The 17327-nt window shown below is 33.8% G+C and overlaps 1 protein-coding gene across 1 annotated transcript in view; it reads left to right on the plus strand.

Moving 5' to 3' along the window:
- The first annotated feature begins 286 nt into the window (after positions 1-286).
- Positions 287-17327, plus strand: part of CNKSR1 (connector enhancer of kinase suppressor of Ras 1) — a 181270-nt gene continuing 164229 nt past the window's right edge. The window contains exons 1-3 of the mRNA XM_053706965.1: positions 287-370; positions 718-875; positions 6473-6675. Coding sequence (XP_053562940.1) covers positions 319-370; positions 718-875; positions 6473-6675 — 413 coding nt within the window. The 5' untranslated portion in view covers positions 287-318. The remainder of the gene's footprint in view (positions 371-717; positions 876-6472; positions 6676-17327) is intronic.

Raw genomic sequence — 17327 nt, forward strand, 5'->3', positions numbered from 1 at the left:
ACATTTCTTTCTCATTTTTACTTAGAAGCAAAATAACTAATGCATGTGAATTGCAAACTTTGTCTACATCAAAAGCTTTATTAAATTAACCCATATTTTATTTGGTGTATACTGTCCCTTTAAGTTGTTCCCTTCCTATACAGTCAGTACTCTTTACTATGCAGCACGGAATGTAAAACTACATCAAGGAACTTTGGAATGTTTGCAATTATTTTGACCCACCCTTTTCTTAGAACTGACAGCCCAGGCAGCCAATAACAAATAGTTTGCTAACTTACCTGCGTGATGTCACTCAGGTGATTAGACGGAAGTGGCTAGATGGAGCCTGTAACTAGTTGGAGTCCAGAGATTGTGAGGGGTTATTTGAATGGTAAGGGCTTGATCAAGGGGCACAACAGGAAGTGATGTGGCTAGAGAGCATGCTGGGGTGATCAGGCAATAATATTCATGTGAATGACAGCTGGGGTGGGGTAGCTGGCTAAGGGTACACAATGACTGAGGGGGAGGAGGGCTGGGTCTTGAGGAAAAGGGTGGCATAGATAGTGAGTAAAAGAGCTCAAGATATAATAGAACATGGGGAAAATAGTGAAAGGCACAATTCTGCAAAAAACACATTGCCTGCTATAGAGGTATATTTTGTTGTAAAGGTTTAAATGTTTTACATTGGTATATAAAAGTGCATGTATCCTTAGAGGATCTCACCTCTCTCTTTATCAGGTCTGGATGACTCCCTCCATCATTATCCCTTCCAGGAATGGGATATAAATGGACAAGAACTTCTGGGTTTGTCCCCACAGAGCCTTGAGCAACTTGGGGTGCGATGTATTGGGCATCAGGAAATCATTCTGGAGGCTGTAGAACATCTTTGTGTACTGGTAAGCAATTACTGAATAATAGTAGACAGAATATACTTTGTGGTACTGAATAAGAAGAGAGAGACCTTTAAATTGCATAAGAAAATGGAGTTGTTTTTGTATTAATAGAGGGAAATTCTGGATTTAGCATAATTCATGATGATCTTTATTTACTAGCAGAAAGATTTATAGTTAGACTTACTGTTGTAGGGAGGTTATAACTGGTGCAGGGTGCTGATGTATGTAGTAATGCTAGAGCAGACTTGTGATTGCTTGGTGGTACTAGAATAGAAGACATTATAGATGGTCCTGTGTGGCACTGGAAAAGTAGTGACAGGTCAGAATTACACACAGTAGTTATGATGTATTTGTAGTTAGTGACCCTTAAAGGGACAGTGTACTGTAAATTTGTTTTCCAATGACTTGTTATATCAGCTGCATTGTTTAAAACCAGGGGAAATAGTTCTTTTGTGTATATTTTTGTTTATAAAATAGTTATATCTGCTAATTAAAATGGCAACCTAATCAAATTGGCTGAGTTTACAGAGAGAGCATACCTTATTAGCTTATTTATCTTTCGTTATCTTATCTCTCTATACACAGTCAGACCAATGCTTAGAGAACACAAAGGAAAATTAATATTTTAGCATCTCTCTGTCCCACCATCCATTGGGAGTATAATGTCTGCAAACCTTTTTGTTTACCTAGGTTCTCTATAACCAATTGATAAATCTTTCATGATTCAGATAGAGAATACATTTTAAAGCAACCTTCAATTTTAACTTCGGTTATCAATTTTGATTATTTCTCTTGGTATCCTTTATTGAAGGAGTAGCTATGCACTAATGGGAGCTAGCTTAACACACCTGTAAGCCAATTACATGAGGCATATATGTGCAGCCCTCAATCAGCTGCTTCTGAGCCTACCTAGGTATCAATTTCAACCATGGATACCAAGAAGAAAAAAAACAAATTGCATAACAGAAGTATATTGGAAAGCTGTTAAAAAAATCAATTTCTCTATATAAATAATGAAATAAAAAATTGTGTATCATGTCCCTTTAAGCATTGAAATATTCATAAAATAAAGATAAAGGAGCTATGTGTAAATAATTTAATGCACCACAGCAGTTAAATGGATCACTGGGGACACTTTTTAAAGGGGAGAGGGGGGGATCACAGGACACCATCCCTTTAAGTAATTATATGTGCCGAGGGTAGCACTGATGCAGAAGGAAAGGGATCTAGGTGTCATTGGTGGAAAATAATAAGCAATGAGTAGTTAGGAGGGATCTTGGTTTTACTTGATCAGAAGACAGTTCGTGTTCTCTGGGATGAGAATTTGAATTCTGGCTGCTTATCTAGAATAGTTGACAATGGGACAGCATTGTTTAGTTATAATTTTCTTTCACAAAGTTTGTTACTTCACATTAAAGGTACACTAAACCCCAAAAAATTATTTCATGATTTAAGTAGAGAATACAATTTTAAACATCATTCCAATTTACTTCTATTATCTAATTTGGTTCATGTTTTAGATATCTTTATAAATAGTAATGCACATGGGAGAGCCAATCACACAAGGCATCTATGTGCAGCTACCAATCAGCAGCTTCTGAGCCTATCTAGATATGCTTTTCAGCAAAGGATATCAAGAGAATGAAGCAAAATAGATAATTGAAGTAAATTAGAAAGTTGTTTAAAATTGCATACTCTTTCTAAATCATGAGAGAGAAAAATGTTTTTTTGTTGTCCCTTTAAAGCATATTGCTTTATTTGTCAATTTGAGATTACAAATACAGAGGCAGTTGTTTTATACCATTCATACTATTGGAATTTATAAATGTAAATCTATGTCTGTATGTAAAGGTGCATGAACTATGTTTTTTAATTTAGTTCTACTAATATAATATTGAAAAAAATACTCTGTGTATAGAACATGTAGATGAAGAGGCTGGGAGTTACATTGGCAAATTGTTTTCTTAAAGGGACTCTCAAGTCAAAATAAACTTTTATGATACAGAAAGAGCAGCAGTTTTAAGACACTTTCCAATTTACTTCCATTATCAAATTTTGCACAGTCTTTTTATATATACACACTTTCTGGGGAACTAGATCCTACTGAGCATGTGCACAAGCTCACAGGGTATATTTATACTAGTCTGTGATTGGCTGATGTCTGCAACATGATACAGGGGGCCGGAAAATGGGAGAAAAAATAAATTTGTTGGAAAAAAAATCTACTTCTTATTTGAAATTCAGAGTAGGTGTTAAATCATTGTCTTTTTATTATGCACTTAATTATACAATTGTACTGCATTGAGTGGTCCTTTCATTGATTGTTTTTTTTTCTCGCTCCCATTTGTGTCTCGCTCATGCCCTTGGAAGTCAGTCTGCCTTACTTTCTCTCAGTTGTCTTCTTCTGTATAGTCATTTTTACTCCTGGTTACTTTTATGGGTTTTTTTCTCTTCTCCTTGTCTCCTTTGTATATAAACTTTCTATTTGTATTTCCCTTCTGCTTCTCATTCATGCTCTTTGTTCTTCTGTTCTTTCCTACATACAATATGTTCAGTGGTGGTTATAGAGGGGGGAGGGGGGGGGGGAGGAGGGCAGGGGGTGCAATGTGCCACCTCTAAACCTCAGGTGGGCCAGTTGCTCCCTTGAGGAAGGTAGTGACTTTTTATATGTCCAGTTTCCTATACAGAACAAGGAAAGGTTGCAAAAAGGTTATTCAAAATAAATACCGGTAGCAATAGGTAGTAGAAGATTAGGTTACCCAGTGATCCCTCTTGCATCATTGATGTTTAGCTTTTTTTTTTTTTTTTTTTTGTCTAGCCACCTCTGACTCAGTTCTAACTATCTGCCTGTTTGCACTCCCCCTTTTTGTCATTTTTGTGACCATTTTCTGTATTTATGCTTTTCTTGATTGTGTATTTGCCCTTCTGCTTCTCAAGCTGGTCTGTGGTGCCCTATTGCCTTCATATTTTTTCCCCAATAAATCTGGTGCTGAAAAGAGCCGCAGAGCAGGGCTATATTCTGCATTTGTTTAGCTAAAAAAATAGTGAATGCAGAATCCTCTCTTTGTTCTGTTTGGTACTCAGTCTTTTGTGACTTCTCTTCCTCCTCCCAATCGTGGGCGAGATTACATATGTGGCATCGCCCCGCAAAGGCCGTTTTTTAGTCCGGTTTTGCTATCACAATCACATATACGGTGCCGCATATAAATGCGGTGCGTATATTTCACCCGTCGCCCGCTAATTTTACTCCCATAAGCTAACATAGAACCACATCGCTAATCGGTTTCATATATTCAGCGCAAGGACTTACCCGGTGAAAATTGAGAAATTTTACTCAATTTTCATCTCGCCACACATAGGCAGCCGCAGCAAGCCTTGCGCTGAAAATGTAAGCAGCGTAACCCCCTGAAAATAACTAACACCTAACGCATGCGCAATATCTATCTACCTGTCAATCGCCAACACCCATCGCAATAACTAATAAAACTATTAACCCCTAATCTGCCATTCCCTTTTTTTTAATTTTTTAAAAAATTTTTTTTAGATTCGGGATTTAATGGGCACTTGTAAAAGAGCTGAATGCCCTTTTAAGGGCAATGCCCATTTAGTAGCAATGGGTAGTTTAGGTTTTTATACTGTTAGGTTTATTTTATTTTGGGGGGTTTGGTGGGTGGGGGGTTTTACTGTTAAGGGGGGGCTTAGTATTTTTTAGAGGTAAAAGGGCTGTTTAACTTAGGGCAATGCCCTACAAATCTTAGATTAGATAAGGGGGCGTTTTTTTATTTTGAGGTTTTTTTATTTTCATAGGGATTAGGTTATTTATTTTTTATTTTTGATAATTTGGTTTATTTTCTGTAATGTGAGACTTTTTTATTTTTTGTAATTTTAGATTAATTTAAACTTAGTTTTTTTTAATTTTTAAAGTAATGTTAGTTTTTTTTTATTTTAATTGTAATTTAATATTTTTTAATTTTAGGTAATTGGGGTTAATTTAGGGGGTGTTAGGGGACTTAGCAATTTAATTAGTTATTTGCTTTGGGGGTTGGCGGTTTAAGAGTTAATAGATTTATTAGGTTAATTGCATTGTGAGGGGTTGGCAATTTAGGGGTTAATAGATTTATTGCATTGTGGGGTTAATACAGGAGTTTTGACATTTTTTTATTTTCTTAGGCGCCAGCAGTTTCTAAAGGGCCGTAAGTCACTGGCGACTCCAGAAATTTGTATTTATGCACATTTCTGGACATCGCTAGTTTATCTGACTTACGGCAGCTTATGAACTGCTGGCGGGGTTTATTGGATTCCCCGATGTGCGAGGGGAACTTACGGGCGACGTGGGTTTCAGCAGTTATGCTGAAGCCTGTGCCGCATATGTAATCTCACCCCATGTGTTTTTCTTTTTCCTTTCATTTCTTCAAGCTGCGTTCTCTACTGTCACACAACCTAATCACACACCTGATCTTGCCACTGTTCTACCTTTATTTCTCCTGTTCTCTTCCTTATTCCGTTTTACTCTTTCTCATAAATTCTTTGCTTCAAGCTATACTCCCACCATTGCCTGTTTTCCTAACATCTAAATATCTGTCACCAACATTTTTATAAGGTTGAGTTTATACGTAATACTTCTCCTTCACAGTTAAAGGGACAGTAGACACCAATTTTCATATAACTGAATATGCACAGATTTTTACTTAGAAGCTCCCAGTTTAGCTCTGTTGATGAGGTTAGGCTGGGGTACCCATTGAATGGGGCTGGGAAAACAGGAAGGGCAGACACTCCACCCCTCCCCCTTCCCTGTATATGAAAAGACAGATTACATAAACAAGAGCCAGCAGGAGTCTGTAAACACGTGTATACATCTGAAACTTTAGGGCTTGGTTAGGAGTCTGAAAATAAGCACAATTAAAAAATAAGCAAAACTATACATTGTTACAAAAACACTCCCAGGTGGGCTATATAAATGGATCATCTACAAAACATTTATGCAAAGGAAACTCTATTGTACAATGTCCCTTTTAAAGGGACAGTCTAGGCCAAAATAAACTTTCATGATTCAGATAGAGCATGTAATTTTAAACAATTTTCCAATTTACTTTTATCACCAATTTTGCTTTGTTCTCTTGGTATTCTTAGTTGAAAGCTTAACCTAGGAGGTTCATATGCTAATTTCTTAGACCTTGAAGGCCACCTCTTTTCAGAATGCATTTTAACAGTTTTTCACCACTAGAGGGTGTTAGTTCACGTATTTCATATAGATAACACTGTGCTTGTGCACGTGAAGTTATCTGGGAGCAGGCACTGATTGGCTAGAATGCAAGTCTGTCAAAAGCACTGAAATAAAGGGGCAGTTTGCAAAGGTTTAGATACAAGATAATCACAGAGGTAAAAAGTATATTATTATAACTGTGTTGGTTATGCAAAACTGGGGAATGGGTATTAAAGGGATTATCTATCTTTTAAAACAATAAAAATTCTGGTGTAGACTGTCCCTTTAAGGGTTGTGACACCTCAGCATGTCCTTTTTTTTTTTTTCTTTTTTGCTCACAATTCTATTTTTCACATCCTACTAATTTAACCTCAACTTATTTTCCTTATCTCCATAGCACTATGAACTGAACAGTGAAAATCTGCGCACCCTCACTGAGAAGCTTTGGGGTGTCTCTCAAAATTTGAGATCTCACATCCAGAGCCACAAGAAAGCTTCTAAGCACTCCACCACCACCACCCTTTTGCCTTCTCTGAAACAGCTGGTGTGCATCATAGACATTGTGTCAGCTTCACGCTGTCTATTCTCCTGGCTCAACAGGTACTGTACATGTTACTATTTACTAGCATTATGCTCATTGTCTCTACCTGCTTCCCTCTATGCTTTTGGAATATAGTCCCACACATTCATACTTTTGTTGGCCACATTTTATATTGGTTATTTAGGTTTTGTCTTTAATGAGCTGCCTGTATACTTCTGCATTCTATTTCATCTGAAAGCAATATGGGTTTGTACTCTACAGAGTTGTACAAATATAATGATTTATTAGGTGATGCTTCAGGGAAGAAACTCCTCTTCCGCACACATGCGGATGTATACCTTTTTATTCTATCTTCTCTCTTTCCTCCTTTTCGTTCCCCTCTCTTTTTTCGTTCCACTCTCTTCTCGCTCTCTTTCAATTGTTAATTAAGAGCTGGAGAAAACCATAAATCCTGAAGGGGAATTGGAGACTGCTTCTATTTGCTTTTTTTTTTATTCTGTCCTTTTGAAACCATCATGATTTAGATAGTACAGGCTAAAAAAAAGCCCACTTTACAATTTACATATTTTATCAAGATTTATTTGCTGTATTGATATCCTTTGTTGAAGATCATATCTAGATATCCTTGGAATTTTGCATATTCCTTGAACATTTTAAGAAGCAGTGTTTTTTTATTTACAATACTTTACAGTTGTATCACAGCTCATATACTTGGAGAAGTTGTTTAGTTGTTGGAATTTGGAATCCGACAGACACTATTGACTGTAAAATAGCTAGTACAAATAAACAATTGTAACTGGACAGGTGCTCATTCTTGGAGGAGTGTAAACACTCATATACACATTTTCGGAGGCACCAAATCCTAAAAATCATGTGCAAGAGTTAATTATTCAAATACATATATAAGGGTTTGTGATTGGCTGATGGCTGTCATGTGTTACAGGGGACAGGAGAATGAAACTTTGAAATGTGTAAGAAAACAAAATGTAAAGCTTATTAGACATTCAAAGTAAGTGTTATTGCATTGTAATTTTATAACGCATTTGACTATGGTATTCTATTGTATTTGATGGTCCTTTAAGTGTGCTATGTGGTGTCTGTGGGATATTGTATATTGTTTGCATGCTTATTGAAGGTCATTAAAGGGGCAGTGTACTGTAAAATTGTTTTCCCTTAATGTGTTTCCACTGACTTGTTATACTGGCAGAGTATACAATGTATGAGAAGTTGCTTATTTTGTTTTATTTTTGTATATGAAATAGATGTCTTTGTCCCTTGACACAACATCCCATCAAAATTAGTTGAGCCAGTGGGGGAATCATTTTCTGTAGACACAAATACTTCCTTATCTTATCTCTGTTTGTGTACAAAATCCCAAAACTTAGAGAGAACAATTGGAAATTATTTTTTATTACTTATATCGGCTACCCCCCATTTGGGATGTAATTTCTTCTGCTGGCTATGTTTACACAAATATTTATAGCTAATACTTCAGTATAGACACTTTTTTAGTATAGGTAGTGATAAAACAGACAGTATAAGCTATTTCAAATGCTGTTATAAAGGTTAAGGAGCTATCTGTAAACAATTTAATACATTCCTGCAGGTAAAATGGACAATTGTGAACAAATTAAAGGGTAGAAACATTTAGGGCAAACTGTCCTTTTTAACCTTCTCTTATTTGCGTCAAAACAAGGTAGCTCTCCAGCCAGTTCCTGACTGCCTGCTTAAAGGGACACTCATGTCAAAATAAATTTTCATTATTCAGATACAGCATGTAATTTTAAACAACTTTCCAATTTACTTCCATTAAACAAAATGTGCACATTCTTTTATATTTACACTTTTTGAATCACCAGTTCCTTCTGAGCATGTGCAAGAATTCACAGACTATACGTATATGCATTTGTGATTGGCTGATTGCTATCACATGGTACAGGGGGAGTGGAAATATACATAACTTTGAAATTTGTTAGAAAAAAATCTACAAATCATTTGAAATTCAGAGTAAATGCTATTGTATTGACTTGTTATCTTGCATTTGTTGATTATGCAAATATACTGTGTTTACTGGTCCTTTAAGCTAGTTTTCATTTTCTTCCCCTTCAATGATTTTGTCCTGTTAAAGGGACAGTCAACACTACAAATATATTTACATAATTGTAATCCTTGCTCATTTATTATACAGACTAACAGTATCCCCAGGAGGGGATTTTTCTACATGCAGGCAAAAACTATATTGTTTTAAAGCACTGGCCATTTTGAAATGCCCGCCTTACCCCTTCTACTCGTGACGTCGCTATTTCCATAGCTTTGTGGATATGGTTCTGGGCTTAGTGTTGTGTGCACCGAGTCAGGCTCGTGAGCGGTGTTTTGCGCATGTGCATTGCAAGTTGAGGGCTTATTTCTAATTCCAGTGTTGTGATAGATCACATTGCAGGGCAGATTGCCTGGCACTTTCTGTCTGAGATTGAAATTATCCACCTAAGAAGTGGAGTGGAGCGTTGGAAGCAGCGGTCTCTTGTTAGAACCTGCAGTCGTAGGTGAGGAGAAGGCTTAATAAATCAAGCTCTTTATATGCACACTTTCTGAGGCTCCTGCTCCTACTGAGCATTTGCAAAAGTGCACAGTATATATGTATATGCATTTTGTGATTGGTTGATGGCTGTCACATGACACAGGGGAGGGAAAATTTGATTAACTTTGAAATTTTACAGAAATTATTCTACTGTTCATTTTAAATGAATTGCATTGGATTTTATTGTGTATTTGTCACTTATTCAATTCTACTTTTTTCACTGCACCTTTAAAAGTATAAAGACCTCCCACTCATAATCATCCCACTTATTAATTAAATCCCACATATTAACCCTTCCTAATAATGAAAAGCTCAAATATCAAAGTTTATTAATTAAGCCATTCACTACAAGGAGGGGTGAAAATGTGGGATTTCATTGGTTTGTTCTTTGTGAATTAGTCATGACTAAGGACATGTAAGTCTGAAACAATGTTTGTTACTTTGTTACCTTGTATGGTTCTGAATAAATAGTTCTTCACTGAGTGCCACTGCATTGTGACCATGTTTACATTTATTGCCAAAATATATTTGCCACACATGTATGTGCACAGATGAGTGGCATTACTTTTTTTTTAGGTGCTGCTTCATGTTCTTGGTAAACAAATGCCTTTTGCTATTTTGTATTTTCTCTTCTGTGATATATATTGTTTCATTGTATTGTGTTGTTGAGGTATCCATTGAAATAAATCTTTCAAGTACAACATACTATTAAAGTGATTAAAGGGACATTCCAGCCAAATTGGAATTCACATGGATGCATTTTACTTTTGAATAGATTTTTTGTAATATACATATATTAGCAAAAATACTTCTAATAAATGCTATAGCTCTTTCAAAATTGTATTTAAAAGGGCAGTCTAATCCATATTTTTTATTGTTTAAAAAGATAGATAATCCCTTTATTACCCATTCACCAGTTTTGCATAACTAACACTGTTATATTAATACACTTTTTTTCCTCTGTGATTACCCTGTATCTAAGCCTCTGCAGACTGCCCCCTTATTTCAGTTCTTTTGACACAGTTGTATTTTAGCCAATTGGTGCTGACTTATAAATAACTCCACAGGAGTAAGCACAATGTCATCTGTATGACACACATGAACTAGAGCTTTCTAGCTGTAAAAAACTGTCAAAATGCACTGATAAGAGGCCGCCTTTAAGGGCTTAGAAATTAGCATATGAGCCTACTTATATTTAGCTTTCAATGAAGAAAATTTGATGACAAAAGTAAATTGGAAAGTTGTTTAAATTTGCATGCCCGATCTGAATCATGAAAGTTTAATTTTGACTAGACTGTCCCTTTAAGTATGCAACGTGCACCAGCATTTTAAACACTGAACTTGCTCAGAAAGTCTAAGGTGCTTGTACCACCTGGTAATGACTAAATTTGTTCATTGCTGACAAGACACAAGCCCCAGTATTTAAAATGCTGGTGCACTGAGAATATCTAGCTATGCTTCACATGCAGAGAAAAATGTTAACGCTAAAACAGTGATAACTTTTACTAGAATATTTTTTTGCCAATACAAGTACATTGCAAATATGTTTATATTAAAAAATGTAATTAATCTATGTTCATTTCAATTTTTGTAAACAATTGTGTGTGTGTGTGTGTGTGTGTTATTTTTCTTCACACTTCAGTTCAAATAAGAAGGGGTTAAATAGGGGTCTTTGGGTATGATTATATAACTTTGATTTGCACTTGGTGGCTCCCATTAGACTATACTCAAATAATGGACATTTATTCATGCCAGGTTATCACTATTACCATCCATGGCGATCAACTGGATATTAAACCCTATATAGAGGCTTTTTTTTTTTTAAATAGGGCCTTTAAACAAAGGGTCTTAGGGGCCTATTTGATGACCTATTATAAGTGCCTAGATATTTTTTCTTCTTCCTTCTTCTTCCTTCTTCTTCCTTCTTCTTTCTTCTTCTTCTTCCTTCTTCTTCCTTCTTCTTCTTCCTTCTTCTTTCTCTTCTCTCTTCTTTTTCTTCTTTCTCTCTTCTTTTTCTTCTTTCTCTCTTCTTTTTCTTCTTTCTCTCTTCTTTTTCTTCTTTCTCTCTTCTTTTTCTTCTTTCTCTCTTCTTTTTCTTCTTTCTCTCTTCTTTTTCTTCTTTCTCTCTTCTTTTTCTTCTTCTCTCTTCTTTTTCTTCTTCTCTCTTCTTTTTCTTCTTTCTCTCTTCTTTTTCTTCTTTCTCTCTTCTTTTTCTTCTTTCTCTCTTCTTTTTCTTCTTTCTCTCTTCTTTTTCTTCTTTCTCTCTTCTTTTTCTTCTTTTTCTCTTCTTTTTCTTCTTTTTCTCTTCTTTTTCTTCTTTTTCTCTTCTTTTTCTTCTTTCTCTCTTCTTTTTCTTCTTTCTCTCTTCTTTTTCTTCTTTCTCTTCTTTTTCTTCTTCTCTCTTCTTTTTCTTCTTTCTCTCTTCTTTTTCTTCTTTCCTCTCTTCTTTTTCTTCTTCTCTCTCTTCTTTTTCTTCTTCTCTCTTCTTTTTTCTCTTCTTTTTCTCTTCTTTTTCTCTTCTTTTTCTCTTCTTTTTCTCTTCTTCTCTTCTTTTTCTCTTCTTTTTCTCTTCTTTTTCTCTTCTTTTTCTCTTCTTTTTCTCTTCTTTTTCTTCTTCTCTCTTCTTTTTCTTCTTTCTCTCTTCTTTTTCTTCTTTCTCTCTTCTTTTTCTTCTTTCTCTCTTCTTTTTCTCTTCTTTTTCTCTTCTTTTTCTCTTCTTTTTCTCTTCTTTTTCTCCTTTTTCTCTTCTTTTTCTCTTCTTTTTCTCTTCTTTTTCTCTTCTTTTTCTTCTTTCTCTCTTCTTTTTTTCTTCTTTCTCTCTTCTTTTTTCTTCTTCTCTCTTCTTTTTTCTTCTTCTCTCTTCTTTTTTCTTCTTCTCTCTTCTTTCTCTCTTCTTTTTCTTCTTCTCTCTTCTTTTTCTCTTCTTTTTCTCTTCTTTTTCTCTTCTTTTTCTCTTCTTTTTCTCTTCTTTTTCTCTTCTTTTTCTCTTCTTTTTCTCTTCTTTTTCTCTTCTTTTTCTCTTCTTTTTCTTCTTTCTCTCTTCTTTTTCTTCTTTCTCTCTTCTTTTTCTTCTTTCTCTCTTCTCTTTCTTCTTTCTCTCTTCTTTTTTCTTCTTCTCTCTTCTTTCTCTCTTCTTTTTCTTCTTCTCTCTTCTTTTTCTCTTCTTTTTCTCTTCTTTTTCTCTTCTTTTTCTCTTCTTTTTCTCTTCCTTTTCTCTTTTTCTCTTCTTTTTCTTCTTTCTCTCTTCTTTTTCTTCTTTCTCTCTTCTTTTTCTTCTTTCTCTCTTCTTTTTCTTCTTTCTCTCTTCTCTTTCTTCTTTCTCTCTCTTTTTTCTTCTTCTCTCTTCTTTCTCTCTTCTTTTTCTTCTTCTCTCTTCTTTTTCTCTTCTTTTTCTCTTCTTTTTCTCTTCTTTTTCTCTTCTTTTTCTCTTCTTTTTCTCTTCTTTTTCTCTTCTTTTTCTCTTCTTTTTCTTCTTTCTCTCTTCTTTTTCTTCTTTCTCTCTTCTTTTTCTTCTTTCTCTCTTCTCTTTCTTCTTTCTCTCTTCTCTTTCTTCTTTCTCTCTCTTCTTTTTTCTTCTTCTCTCTTCTTTCTCTCTTCTTTTTCTTCTCTTTCTTCTTTCGCTCTTTTTCTTCTCTTTCTTCTTATTCTTCTCTCTTCTTTTTCTTCTCTCTACTTCTTCTTCTCTCCTTCTTTTCCTACTTTCTCTCTTCTTTTTCTCTTCTTTTCTTCTTTCTCTCTTCTTTTTCTTCTTCTCTCTTCTTTTTTCTTCTCTCTCTTCTTTTTCTCTTCTTTTTCTTCTTTTTCTCTTCTTTTTCTTCTTTTACTCATCTTTTTCTCTTCTTTTTCTCTTCTTTTTCTCTTCTTTTTCTCTTCTTTTTCTCTTCTTTTTCTTCTTTTTCTCTTCTTTTTCTTCTTTTTCTCTTCTTTTTCTTCTTTTTCTCTTCTTTTTCTTCTTTCTCTCTTCTTTTTTTCTTCTTTCTCTCTTCTTTTTTCTTCTTCTCTCTTCTTTCTCTCTTCTTTTTCTTCTTCTCTCTTCTTTTTCTCTTCTTTTTCTCTTCTTTTTCTCTTCTTTTTCTCTTCTTTTTCTCTTCTTTTTCTTCTTTTTCTCTTCTTTTTCTCTTCTTTTTTCTCTTCTTTTTCTCTTCTTTTTCTCTTCTTTTTCTTCTTTCTCTCTTCTTTTTCTTCTTTCTCTCTTCTTTTTCTTCTTTCTCTCTTCTCTTTCTTCTTTCTCTCTCTTCTTTTTTGTTCTTCTCTCTTCTTTGTCTCTTCTTTTCTTCTCTTTCTTCTTTCGCTCTTTTTCTTCTCTTTCTTCTTTTTCTTCTCTCTTCTTTTTCTTCTCTCTTCTTTTTCTTCTCTCTTCTTTTTCTTCTTTCTCTCTTCTTTTTCTCTTCTTTTTCTTCTTTCTCTCTTCTTTTTCTTCTTCTCTCTTCTTTTTCTTCTTCTCTCTTCTTTCTCTCTTCTTTTTCTTCTTCTCTCTTCTTTTTCTCTTCTTTTTCTCTTCTCTCTTCTTTTTTCTTCTTCTCTCTTCTTTTTCTCTTCTTTTTCTTCTTTTTCTCTTCTTTTTCTCTTCTTTTTCTCTTCTTTTTCTCTTCTTTTTCTCTTCTTTTTCTTCTTTCTCTCTTCTTTTTCTTCTTTCTCTCTTCTTTTTCTTCTTTCTCTCTTCTCTTTCTTCTTTCTCTCTCTTCTTTTTTCTTCTTCTCTCTTCTTTCTCTCTTCTTTTTCTTCTCTTTCTTCTTTCGCTCTTTTTCTTCTCTTTCTTCTTTTTTCTTCTCTCTTCTTTTTTCTTCTCTCTTCTTTTTCTTCTCTCTTCTTTTTCTTCTTTCTCTCTTCTTTTTCTCTTCTTTTTCTTCTTTCTCTCTTCTTTTTCTTCTTCTCTCTTCTTTTTCTTCTTCTCTCTTCTTTTTCTCTTCTTTTTCTTCTTTTTCTCTTCTTTTTCTTCTTTTTCTCTTCTTTTTCTTCTTTTTCTCTTCTTTTTCTCTTCTTTTTCTCTTCTTTTTCTCTTCTTTTTCTCTTCTTTTTCTTCTTTTTCTCTTCTTTTTCTTCTTTCTCTCTTCTTTTTCTTCTTTCTCTCTTTTCTTTCTTCTTTCTCTCTTCTCTTTCTTCTTTCTCTCTTCTCTTTCTTCTTTCTCTCTTCTTTTTCTTCTCTTTCTTCTTTCGCTCTTTTTCTTCTCTTTCTTCTTTTTCTTCTCTCTTCTTTTTCTTCTTTCTCTCTTCTTTTTCTTCTTTCTCTCTTCTCTTTCTTCTTTCTCTCTTCTTTTTTCTTCTTCTCTCTTCTTTCTCTCTTCTTTTTCTTCTTCTCTCTTCTTTTTCTCTTCTTTCTCTCTTCTTTTTCTCTTCTTTTTCTCTTCTTTTTCTCTTCTTTTTCTCTTCTTTTTCTTCTTTCTCTCTTCTTTTTCTTCTTTCTCTCTTCTTTTTCTTCTTCTCTCTTCTTTTTCTCTTCTTTCTCTCTTCTTTTTCTCTTCTTTTTCTCTTCTTTTTCTCTTCTTTTTCTCTTCTTTTTCTTCTTTCTCTCTTCTTTTTCTTCTTTCTCTCTTCTTTTTCTTCTTTCTCTCTTCTCTTTCTTCTTTCTCTCTCTTCTTTTTTCTTCTTCTCTCTTCTTTCTCTCTTCTTTTTCTTCTCTTTCTTCTTTCGCTCTTTTTCTTCTCTTTCTTCTTTTTCTTCTCTCTTCTTTTTCTTCTCTCTTCTTTTTCTTCTCTCTTCTTTTTCTTCTTTCTCTCTTCTTTTTCTCTTCTTTTTCTTCTTTCTCTCTTCTTTTTCTTCTTCTCTCTTCTTTTTCTTCTTCTCTCTTCTTTTTCTCTTCTTTTTCTTCTTTTTCTCTTCTTTTTCTTCTTTTTCTCTTCTTTTTCTTCTTTCTCTCTTCTTTTTCTCTTCTTTTTCTCTTCTTTTTCTCTTCTTTTTCTCTTCTTTTTCTCTTCTTTTTCTCTTCTTTTTCTCTTCTTTTTCTTCTTTCTCTCTTCTTTTTCTTCTTTCTCTCTTCTTTTTCTTCTTTCTCTCTTCTCTTTCTTCTTTCTCTCTTCTTTTTTCTTCTTCTCTCTTCTTTCTCTCTTCTTTTTCTTCTTTTTCTCTTCTTTTTCTCTTCTTTTTCTCTTCTTTTTCTCTTCTTTTTCTCTTCTTTTTCTTCTTTCTCTCTTCTTTTTCTTCTTTCTCTCTTCTTTTTCTTCTTTCTCTCTTCTTTTTCTTCTTTCTCTCTTCTTTTTTCTTCTTCTCTCTTCTTTTTTCTTCTTCTCTCTTCTTTCTCTCTTCTTTTTCTTCTTTTTCTCTTCTTTTTCTCTTCTTTTTCTCTTCTTTTTCTCTTCTTTTTCTCTTCTTTTTCTCTTCTTTTTCTTCTTTCTCTCTTCTTTTTCTTCTTTCTCTCTTCTTTTTCTTCTTTCTCTCTTCTCTTTCTTCTTTCTCTCTTCTTTTTTCTTCTTCTCTCTTCTTTCTCTCTTCTTTTTCTTCTTCTCTCTTCTTTTTCTCTTCTTTCTCTCTTCTTTTTCTTCTTCTCTCTTCTTTTTCTCTTCTTTCTCTCTTCTTTTTCTTCTTCTCTCTTCTTTTTCTCTTCTTTTTCTCTTCTTTTTCTCTTCTTTTTCTCTTCTTTTTCTCTTCTTTTTCTCTTCTTTTTCTCTTCTTTCTCTCTTCTTTTTCTTCTTTCTCTCTTCTTTTTCTTCTTTCTCTCTTCCTTTTCTTCTTTCTCTCTTCTTTTTCTTCTTCTCTCTTCTTTTCTTCTTCTCTCTTCTTTTTCTCTTCTTTTTCTCTTCTTTTTCTCTTCTTTTTCTCTTCTTTTTCTCTTCTTCTCTTCTTTTTCTCTTCTTTTTCTCCTTTTTCTTCTTTCTCTCTTCTTTTTCTTCTTTCTCTCTTCTCTTTCTTCTTTCTCTCTTCTTTTTTCTTCTTTCTCTCTTCTTCTCTCTTCTTTGTCTCTTCTTTTTCTTCTTCTCTCTTCTTTTTCTCTTCTTTTTCTCTTCTTTTTCTCTTCTTTTTCTCTTCTTTTTCTCTTCTTTTTCTCTTCTTTTTCTCTTCTTTTTCTCTTCTTTTTCTTCTTTCTCTCTTCTTTTTCTTCTTTCTCTCTTCTTTTTCTTCTTTCTCTCTTCTCTTTCTTCTTTCTCTCTTCTTTTTTCTTCTTCTCTCTTCTTTCTCTCTTCTTTTTCTTCTCTTTCTTCTTTCGCTCTTTTTCTTCTCTTTCTTCTTTTTCTTCTCTCTTCTTTTTCTTCTCTCTTCTTTTTCTTCTTTCTCTCTTCTTTTTCTCTTCTTTTTCTTCTTTTTCTCTTCTTTTTCTTCTTTCTCTCTTCTTTTTCTCTTCTTTTTCTTCTTTTTCTCTTCTTTTTCTTCTTTCTCTCTTCTTTTTCTTCTTCTCTCTTCTTTTTCTCTTCTTTCTCTCTTCTTTTTCTTCTTCTCTCTTCTTTTTCTCTTCTTTCTCTCTTCTTTTTCTTCTTCTCTCTTCTTTTTCTCTTCTTTTTCTCTTCTTTTTCTCTTCTTTTTCTCTTCTTTTTCTCTTCTTTTTCTCTTCTTTTTCTCTTCTTTTTCTTCTTTCTCTCTTCTTTTTCTTCTTTCTCTCTTCTTTTTCTTCTTTCTCTCTTCTTTTTCTTCTTCTCTCTTCTTTTTTCTTCTTCTCTCTTCTTTTTTCTTCTTCTCTCTTCTTTTTTCTTCTTCTCTCTTCTTTCTCTCTTCTTTTTCTTCTTCTCTCTTCTTTTTCTCTTCTTTTTCTCTTCTTTTTCTCTTCTTTTTCTCTTCTTTTTCTCTTCTTTTTCTCTTCTTTTTCTCCTTTTTCTTCTTTCTCTCTTCTTTTTCTTCTTTCTCTCTTCTTTTTCTTCTTTCTCTCTTCTCTTTCTTCTTTCTCTCTTCTTTTTTCTTCTTCTCTCTTCTTTGTCTCTTCTTTTTCTTCTTCTCTCTTCTTTTTCTCTTCTTTTTCTCTTCTTTTTCTCTTCTTTTTCTCTTCTTTTTCTCTTCTTTTTCTCTTCTTTTTCTTCTTTCTCTCTTCTTTTTCTTCTTTCTCTCTTCTTTTTCTTCTTTCTCTCTTCTCTTTCTTCTTTCTCTCTTCTTTTTTCTTCTTCTCTCTTCTTTCTCTCTTCTTTTTCTTCTCTTTCTTCTTTCGCTCTTTTTCTTCTCTTTCTTCTTTTTCTTCTCTCTTCTTTTTCTTCTCTCTTCTTTTTCTTCTTT

The sequence above is a fragment of the Bombina bombina genome, chromosome 3 (assembly GCF_027579735.1).
Source record: "Bombina bombina isolate aBomBom1 chromosome 3, aBomBom1.pri, whole genome shotgun sequence".
NCBI classification, from domain to species: domain Eukaryota; kingdom Metazoa; phylum Chordata; class Amphibia; order Anura; family Bombinatoridae; genus Bombina; species Bombina bombina.